General features: G+C 39.6%; 1 protein-coding gene across 1 annotated transcript in view; it reads left to right on the top strand.

Moving 5' to 3' along the window:
• The window catches only part of LOC102373756 (cell surface hyaluronidase-like), a 72991-nt gene that overhangs the window by 17243 nt on the left and 46016 nt on the right, over positions 1–9732 (top strand). The window contains exons 8-12 of the mRNA XM_025215242.1: positions 1–15; positions 3846–4051; positions 6313–6382; positions 7622–7750; positions 9215–9300. The exon at positions 1–15 is cut by the window's left edge and continues 207 nt beyond it. Coding sequence (XP_025071027.1) covers positions 1–15; positions 3846–4051; positions 6313–6382; positions 7622–7750; positions 9215–9300 — 506 coding nt within the window. The remainder of the gene's footprint in view (positions 16–3845; positions 4052–6312; positions 6383–7621; positions 7751–9214; positions 9301–9732) is intronic.

Here is a 9732-nt window from a genome sequence, read left to right as displayed (position 1 = left end):
TCTTTCTTTTATTTTGTATACTACTAAATGTGGGGAGAAAAAAGTAAAATGTCCAGCAAGATTTTAAAACAGTGCAATTACTTACTTTGATACCATCAATGTTGATACCATCAAAGGTATCAGGCCAAAAAATATACTAGTGAAATAAAAGTAATGTTCCAAAGTTAGACTGACACAGTAGTTTTATCTGTTGAAAGAAATATTGAGTTCTGTGTTTTGTCATACTTTTAAACTTGATCAAAGATAATGAAATATTTGTCCCAGGTCTGGGCAACCTTTGGTATTATGGAACTTGAATTTAAAATGTAAGGATGCCTTCATGTAACACACTGAAGTTACAGGCTTTTTAGTTTGCACCAGAGATACTAAATAGATGGCTGAGCCAGGAACAGTGTTAGACTAATCCAAAAAATATTCACAGGACTAATGGAAAGAAATATGAGCAACAAGGCCCCAGACGGCCTTTTTTGGCACATCAGTGGCAAAAGAGCTTGGGAATTTGGCTTTGGGTCAAATTCTGACATTGTGGAAAGGGCATTCTGATAAAGGACTAAAAAGAAAATGTATTCAATAAGGAAAAGAAAAGGTTTCCTGCACAGATCTGGTCACCTCCAAATTCTGCATACCTTTGATGACCTGCACTGGTGCTCTGGATAAAAATCTCCCCAACAGGGAAATATTTATGGCGGAGGGAATGTTACATATGTTTCTCCATAAATGCCCTTGGCATTGACTCCCAAGTGCTTCTCAGGGAAGATGATTCTTGCTCCTGGATATAGAGCTGTTTCAAGGTAGAATATAGATGTATATTATTTTACAGCATGTGGATATGACCATCTAGGGGGAGCATGTTCACCAAAAGCCAGAATTTGATGCTGTCTTTGTGAGTTGAAGGGGCTCTGAGAGCACTTTGCATGTATCACACAGGATATGGTTGTAAATGTCCAGGCTAGCAAAAAGCATTGATTATCATCTTATAGAGAACATGTATGTGTATGTGTTGGCAGAGCCCCCAGAAGGCTCAGCCAGAAGTGGATGGAGTTAATAGACATTCTCCTTCTCTCTACCAAAACCACTAATTTATATATGACTTCCTGAGTCAGGTCTCTGGGATGAAAAATGAGAGCACAAATGGATGTTGACCTTAGGTGGAATAACTTGTGGTCTTAATCCTTCAAAAAAGTGCAGTCAATAAGGAGCTGTCTGGCTATCTGTGATTTCACATCTGTTACCTAAATCAGAAACCCAGATATAAAATCTAGCTCTGTAGGTGGCATATGGGTTTACAAGGGCTTGGAGCTGACAAATCAATGGATACACTATATAGCAAGGTGTCAGTGCAGTATCTGAATCTGTGAATGAAATCCTTTTGTTCTGATACAATAATGAAAATAGATCTGTAGCTATTCTTCTCATACTCAGCTATAGACGCTCTAATATATACATAATTTTGGTACTAGATTATGAAACTTCAGAGTTTGTAGCAGAACAATTTAGATAGGGTTTGTTTTTACCCAATGTTTTATGACATTATTCAGAAAAGAGCAGCATTTTCTGGCATATTGCACGCATGTCAGTGCAATAAGTCAATTCAGATATCTGCTTTTCCGCTATGCCAGGATTGTGCATGTCATAAGTCAGAGGCATCACAGCACAGCTTAGGTTACTTACCACAGTTGAAAAGCAGGTTGTGACATGCCTCTCGCTTCACTGACATGTGTAACACATACCATAGAATACTGTAGCAATTACTGTATAGTGTTGCAGTGCATAAAGGTCATTTATATTGTATTGCTGAGCTATATATATTTCAGTGTGTAAAGGCATCCTAATTATCTGATGTTGGAAACACTAAAGGCACTGGACTGAAGAATGGACAGTTTCAATTGTAGGCATATCACCCCTTTTATCACTTAGCGCTAATATGCTACCCCTAATTTCACAGGACCACAGGTGGTCTGTCTTTTTCTGATATATATTCATAATATATTATCTATATGCCAGAATAAGCAGCCCTTTAGATGTTATTTTAACCTATACATTTGGACCCCCATCTTTCAGTGCAAATATAAAGACTCTTTAAATAATGCTGCATTATTCCCAGTTCTTTTTCTGAGACCCATATTCATAACCCACAGCTAGGTCCATGAAAATCAAAGCATCAAACTGAAATTCTACTGCTCTTTTGAACATGGACCTACTGTTCATCACCACCTTCTTCCAAAGAACAGAACTTAGTCTTGTACAGCTTCTTAGCAGATCAATGTTGGCTGAAAATGCAGCTTCTGCCCATCTTAATGAGGGAGATATCTGGTTAGAGCATTACCATTCCTAGCAAGCTGGCAAAGACGCATGATGATTGTTAGCTAAATACACTTCCTGCTGTCTTAATTACCAGCTCTGAATTGACAGGCACCGCTCAGCGCCACCACTTAACAGATTCTTTGTCAGACATGTTGTAGCCGACTCTCTCTCTGTGAGCGTGTTCCTAAATTCTACGTAGCGGGGTCAACTTTTCAGTGGGTTTCCAAAATGCAGTCATGGGGGTTTTTCCCTTTTGGCTATATCATTGAGATAGAAACAAGAACTACTGGTGCCACTTTAGAGATCTGATTCTTAAGTGGGAAATGACTACTGGTGGAAATCTAGGGAATAATTACAGAGGAATTATGTCACCTCTGATTATAGATGTAATATGCAATTGTAGTTCATTCCAACATACAAATCTAGGAAATTGTGTCTAGTTTAACCATCCACCTGTGTACCTTCAGAAACCAAGTGGGTTAATATTATTTAATTTTACAGTCTTTACATAGACACAGCTCTGACTGATGTGAAAGGGAATTTTGCATGCATAAGTAGCAACTGAGTGTGCCCATTTCATTTGAATTATAGAGTTAGGCTCCAGTGAAATACTTAAGCTATCAAATATGATTTAGTAACAAATAGTATTTTATCTGGCCTGATTTAGTATTCATAGTTACAGCAAGGCTTTCTAAATTTGTCTTTGTAAGACTGTACATCAAAGGAAGCTTGTGTTAAGCCCTTGTGGTCAAATTATGATTTAATGCGGTATCCATGTGCATGCCAGTTAATCTTATGTGAGCTGCGACAGTGGAGTGTAATCTCCACACAGCCGTTACAGATCATTAGGGAGGCCGTGGTGCTGCAGTTTCTGAGAATGCAGGAGAAAACTTCTAGAAATATCATACTAGTGCACACCATTAATAAATCTTGTACTTTTCTTGGAAATGTCTTAGTAAAGCAAACTAGAGCATTACAAATAATGCATTAACATGTAAGACATGCTTACTGTTTTGGAATATTAGGAATAACTTTGGGGTTAGCGATAATTGGCTTGATTTATTAACAAACTACAAGCTTGCTTCACATACAGTATAACGTAACATACTGCAGAAGTGCAATTGCAAGTTGTGGAGGACTTCAGTGTCAGGATCCCCAGTCTGCTGGCCAGGCACCCTGGAGATCTTGAGAGAAATCCTTGGCAGGATGTTAAACGCTGTCAGGGGAATTCTGACGCTTCCAGCTTGTGACAGTTACGCATTTTACGTTCTGTCAAACATAAAATCATGTTCCTGTGGTTTTGAGAGTGAACCAGTCATGTTTTACAACTTTTTAGCATGGCTGAATTTTACATGTGGTTTACTGACCAGGGGATCAACCTTAGCGGTACCAGCTGTACATCCAGTCGTCGGTTTTTTATGTTCCACCATACCCTCCTGCCTCCGCCTACTCCCTAAGGAGTGACATGCCAAACCACGCCATCTACTAGTTCCAAGACTAGTTATTCAACGTGTAACCAGTATTTTATATGTTTGGTTCAGGTTAAAGATACTATTGGCTATGATACCCTGGGTCACTGTTTTTTCCTTGAGGATGGAATGGAGCAACGCAATACATTTTACCACAACTTGGGCCTTCTTACTAAGTCTGGAACCATCTTGCCTTCAGATCGTAATGAAGCGATGTGCCTTGCAATACGTAGCAATGTATATGGAAATTATATTCCTCTGCCAAGCACCGATTGCACGTAAGTAGTCAAGGAAGTATAATTATTATTTGCACTTAGCACTTTACATATGTGATCCTCAAAGCTTTTTAAGATGAAACTAAGATTTTTTTTAAAGAGTGGGGTTCATTTTCTCCAAGTTGGGTGCTACTATTTGGGTTTAAATGGCAAATTTTTAAAATTATTTTGAGCTACTAGATAAAGTACCTTAATTGTAGAGATTCATGGAAGTATCTGCTAACAGGAATCTGAATCCTAGTTTGTGAATATTGCTTGTAATCCATTTCCATCACTGTTTCTAGAAAGAGATAAGCACATTATAGTAGTTTGCTCATTTCTGAACCCCTTTAACTCTCTTCAGGTAGGATGTTGAAGGCTCCATGAAGTCTGCATGATTAAATGGGGCTCAGTTCAGTCCTAGCTTAAGCTGACATAAATACCAATTACTTCAAAGAGAGTTTCTTGCCTGTTTGCCCTAGAGATGAATTTGGACCATAGCATCTAGAGTAAGTTAGTCATTAGTAGATGAGTACGTTAGTGTCTAGAGTCTATTAGAGGATTTAGTGAGAATATAGAGATTAACATAAATTATAATTAACATTGTTTATTGCACAGTAAACAGTATTATAGTTGCCTGGAGTCTACTTCCAGTTTGGAAAACTGGTCCATTGTACTTTGGGCACTCATGTAACTCTGACTCTACTAGAGTTGCAAATGGGGAATATTGTTTAGTATCCCTGTATTTTCCAACACACCATGTTGTGTTGGAAAAAATTTAAGGATCAAATCCTGTCCATTTTACTCTCTAGGGTCCTATTGATTTCCTTGGAGCTCCTCATCTATGTATGCTCAAACAGACAGAATATTGCAGTTATTTGTTTGGCCCTTTCCTGCAAACTAGTAATGTCAGTGGGATATGGATTAGGGCTGCACAAAATTTCACTGACTGTTTCATTCCGACACTTTCGGCCATTTTCAAGCTCAAAACAGGAAAATCGGAATGAAACAAAGGCCATCAAAATAGCCTTGAAACAAAATGAGACTGGTCGAAGCGTTTTGAAAGTCGAAATGTTTCAATCATAGGCTGGGGATGGGAAGTCAGTCCAGCTGGGCTGACTTCCCATCCCCAGCGCAAGATCTGGCAGGGAGCAGGAGGCAGCCCAGCTGGGTTGCTTCCCAGTGCCCCACGCTAGATCATGCCAGGGCACCAGGAAGCAGCCCAGCTGGGCTGCCTCCTGGCCCTGGCGCAATCTAGGGTGGGGGACGTGGAAGCAGCCCAGGTGGGCTGCATCCACCCCCAGCACAATGTAGCGCTGGGGATGGGAAGTCATCTCAGCTGGGCTGACTTCCCATCCCCAGCAAAACTTGAAACAGTATCAAAACGGTCTTTCTGTTTCGACGGAATGGAATGGAACAGCTGTTTCGACTCAAAATGAAATTCGAGATGGAACACTGTTCCTTTGAACCGTTGAAACTCAAGGCAAAATGGAACGGTTCCTTTTCGCACAGCCCTAATATGGATATATATTAAGACTGCTCAAGTGATCACAGATTCCCTAAAATTTTAATAGTATTGTTAATAAGTGTTCATTAGAATTGTCTCATAAAAATGTTCAAATTACTTGCTATGTTCAGGAAGATAATATTTAACATAGTGTTTATGTGCAGTATTTATTGGCAATAAGACATTATTTTTTATCAAGCATTGGTCTAAGTACATATAGTTTCTGTTTATGCCACTGAGGGTCTTTCCTTTGAATCAATGGGTCTCCTTTATTTGAACAAAGGTCAAAATAACAACTCTGTTAATCCTTTTACTATTGAACCATTTGCAGCTTCCACTGGACTTGTTCAGTTACCCTTCTGAAAATATCGTAAATCCATGGAGAATTATAGACCCGACTTCCTTATCCCAGAAGTTCTAAAAAGCAAAACAGAAGTTCAGTTTCCAAACATTTTTCCATAGCTATTTAATTCTGTCCCCAGCAGATTCTTGGGGGGAAAAAATGACATAAGGTTTCCTTAACTTTCAGCTGAACAGAGCACAGATCTTGTGTTAATAGTCTCATATAATTTACAGCATTTTCAATATGTGGCTTCATAAATGAACATGGCTGACATCACTTGACACTTTTATTTTCCTCAAGGAGCATCATTTAAAAGGTGCTGTGAAATATTAAAAGTCAATGGGAGTGCCGTGGCTAAAATCCAATGTGGCGCTATGAAAATTTAGCTCCTCCTGTTTGGTTACCACTAAGGATCATTTTGATTTTTATTTTCAGGGCTGTCAGCACATTCTGGATTGCTAACCCAAACAACAATTTAATAGACAATGCAGCAGCTGGTGCTCAGGTAATATCATTGAATAGTAATTGATGTGCATGCAACTCTTACTGAAGTCATCGGTATGAAAGTATCACATATTTAGTGTATCCTTGTAAAATTTGGGTGCATATTGCTGTATGAAACCAAAAAGAATTAGGAAATGATTGACCTAATAAAACATCTGTGTTGGCCATATGGACGTTCCATTTGTGCCCTGCTGCATCCCTTGTCTGCAGTGGTTCTCCTTAAAAAGCTACTAATTGGCTACAGCTATCAGACTGGTATCAGTGATACCAGTTTTTTCCATGTTATAGAAGAATTCATCTACTCTATCCCCCTGTGCTGAGACAGGATCAACTATACTTAGTCTCATACATTTGTCTAACTTGTTTTTAAAAAGCTCCATTGATGAAGATTCTACAACAGCCCGAGGTAATCCACCGCAGTGTTTAGCTAGATTCATAGATGTTAGGGTTGGAAGGGACCTCAATAGATCATCGAGTCCGACCCCCTGCATAGGCAGGAAAGAGGGCTGGGTCTAGACGACCCCAGCTAGATACTCATCTAACCTCCTCTTGAAGACCCCCAGGGTAGGGGAGAGCACCACCTCCCTTGGGAGCCCGTTCCAGACCTTGGCCACTCGAACTGTGAAGAAGTTCTTCCTAATGTCCAGTCTAAATCTGCTCTCTGCTAGCTGGTGGCCATTATTTCTTGTAACCCCCGGGGGCGCCTTGGTGAATAAAACCTCACCAATTCCCTTCTGTGTCCCCGTGAGTCTAACTAACTAGTCTTAGTTAGAAAGGTTTCCTAAATTATTTCCTCTGCAGGAAGTAATTGTGTGGTGACTGGTGAATGTTGACTTTTTAACAATGATAACTGCATTTTCTAATAATTAAAATATAAAATTGGAAGCACAGTTTTGTACCAAACCATATTTGTTTCACAGCACTTTCTGTTTATATGCAGTAAGCCAAATTTTCAAACAAACTGCCTAAATTGCACCCGCAACTGCCTAAATTGCACCTGCCACATTTGTTCATGCAAAATCCACAAGTAGGTGCTCAATGAGCCTGTGTGCACATCAGGCACATTCGCCTGTGTGCACAGTCATGCTGGGTTTGTACGCACAGTTTGCAAACTTGGTTTAGGATACTTCTTTGATAAAAGCAGGTTCTATGTATTTAATCTGTGCAGGCAGCAATGTTAAGTACTACTGGATCTTGGAGTTGGTTGCCCTGTCATTATTAACATATCATTATTTTACAGGATGTTGGGATATGGTACATCTTCCACCGGGTTCCAACGGGACAGTCTGAGGGACAATATCCAGAGGGACAAGCTGAGTTTACTCCTTTGGGGATATTTTACAACAACAGAGTCCATTCTAATTTCAAGGCATGTAGGAGATTTTCATATATTATCACAAACGCAATCATAAGGATTAGTGCTTATTGTATACAGTTCTTAGATATTTGGAAAGTCAGTGTGAGAGATTCATCATTTCCATAGTGCTGGTTTAACAGTAATCAATTTTCACATTATTTCTGTGAGGCAGATGAGTGTTGATGTTCAAACTGAAGCAGTATAAACTGTTTCGTGGTATGGAGCAGTGGTTCTCAACCTTCTTGGACTCAAGTCACCCATCCATAACTTTTGTGAACTGAGTGGCACCCAATTTCAAACACTAATCGTATACGCTACAGTGCTTACCTCCATACACAGGGGCTGGGTAGTAGGAAAAGCCCATGTCCAGCTTATCTGATTGCCTCTTCACACCTTGTGGCACCTTTCAAAGGATCTGGAAGACCCCCACGGTGCCCTGATATCCTGCTTGAGAATCACTGGTGTAGAAGAATGTGTGAGTGCTGCTCTCTGTCACATGGCACAGAGGGGCATGTACCACAGAGGTGATTTAGAGGGAGTTATGGATTTCATGGATGCAGTAGTAGGAAAGTGCAGAAAGCCTTATGCTTCCCTCCTAGCACAGTGCATTGTGGGTGGTAGGCAGAGGATCTGGAGTAGGGATTTGGGGCCAATACATTGCTTCTGACAATGAAAACTAACCATTTAAATCTCTTTGAAAACATTTTCCCAAAATGGGAATTCAAAATAATCATTTTTCATTATTTCTCAGAATTCCAGAATGAGAGGAGCCAAATCTTATTATTTAGTTGGGTGTTTTGTTTGTTTATCATTAGGAAACAATGAAGTGGATGAAGGAAAGTCAAAACAACTTTATTGTGCTCTATCCATATATTCTGTATGCTGGCTCATATTTGTGTGTGTGTGTGTGTGTGTGTGTGTGTGTGTGTGTGTGTGTGTGTGTGTGTAGGAGTAAGCCACATATATATTATATGTTCATTTATCAATGTAGTAACGGCATTTTTAGATGCATGACTTGCATTCTGTTTTATTTGTGAAAGAAATCCAAAATTAAAAGGAGTTAAGGCCATGGCCCTTAGCAGGAGCACTATTTATTAACTGCAACATTACTCTTTCCTGCAGTCGTCAAGGGCTCGGAGGGATGTCTTATTTCCTTGAGTGAGAAGGGGTTGAGGGATTCAGTTTGTTGCTTTGGCTCTGAAGCCAGACTAAAGCAATGATGTAAAGGGAACAGCACTGTAGTATTCTGCCCTGACTTTGACATACTAAACTAAAGCTACTGTAATGCCTCAGTGAGTCAGCATCCAAATGGCACAGAGGTCAGTATTTGGGATGGAGAGCACTGGTATGCACAGCACTTAGTGCCTGAACTCAGGGGCTGCCTGTGTGGAGTGTTCTGTTTATGAAGCCTTTTGATCTTTGTCATGTGTTGTCAGTCTCCTGGTGAAAACAGTTGAAATCATATCTATTTTTCAGGCTGGCTTGTTTATTGGAAAAGGAGTAAAAACAACAAAAGCCAGTGCTGAAGATCCTAGAGAGTATCTTACTGTAGATAATGCTAGGTGAGTAAATGCTACATGGCTAACATGTCTTAGTTCATTTTATTGTTTTAGTGTCTTCAGACCTTTACAGCATACGTAAGGGCCAGGTTACTTTGCTTCAGTGTAGATGGAACATATGGGAATATTATCTCTGATGTACACAGGCAAACGTTTCAAAATTACACACTGAATCATACAAAATATCATTACTGCTAGAGATGTGCATTCGGGATCTACAGATTAAGTCGAGAAGCCTTTGTAAAAGGATATGGTTTTCCTAATTATATTAACGTACCAGTGAACTGTACTGTTTGTTGTTAATTACTTACAATAGTTTAAACCTAGATGGTGAAATTCATTTTGCACCTTAGTTTCTACACTTAATACTAGTCCCTGTCTCAAATCTGCAGTACAAACTTTTTAACAACCTTCACACTTGGGAATATAAAGTTT

Source organism: Alligator sinensis, unplaced genomic scaffold (genome assembly GCF_000455745.1).
Source record: "Alligator sinensis unplaced genomic scaffold, ASM45574v1 scaffold1318_3, whole genome shotgun sequence".
NCBI classification, from domain to species: Eukaryota; Metazoa; Chordata; order Crocodylia; family Alligatoridae; genus Alligator; species Alligator sinensis.
Note: the sequence above shows the minus strand (reverse complement) of the source record. Positions and strands in the feature narration are given on the sequence as shown.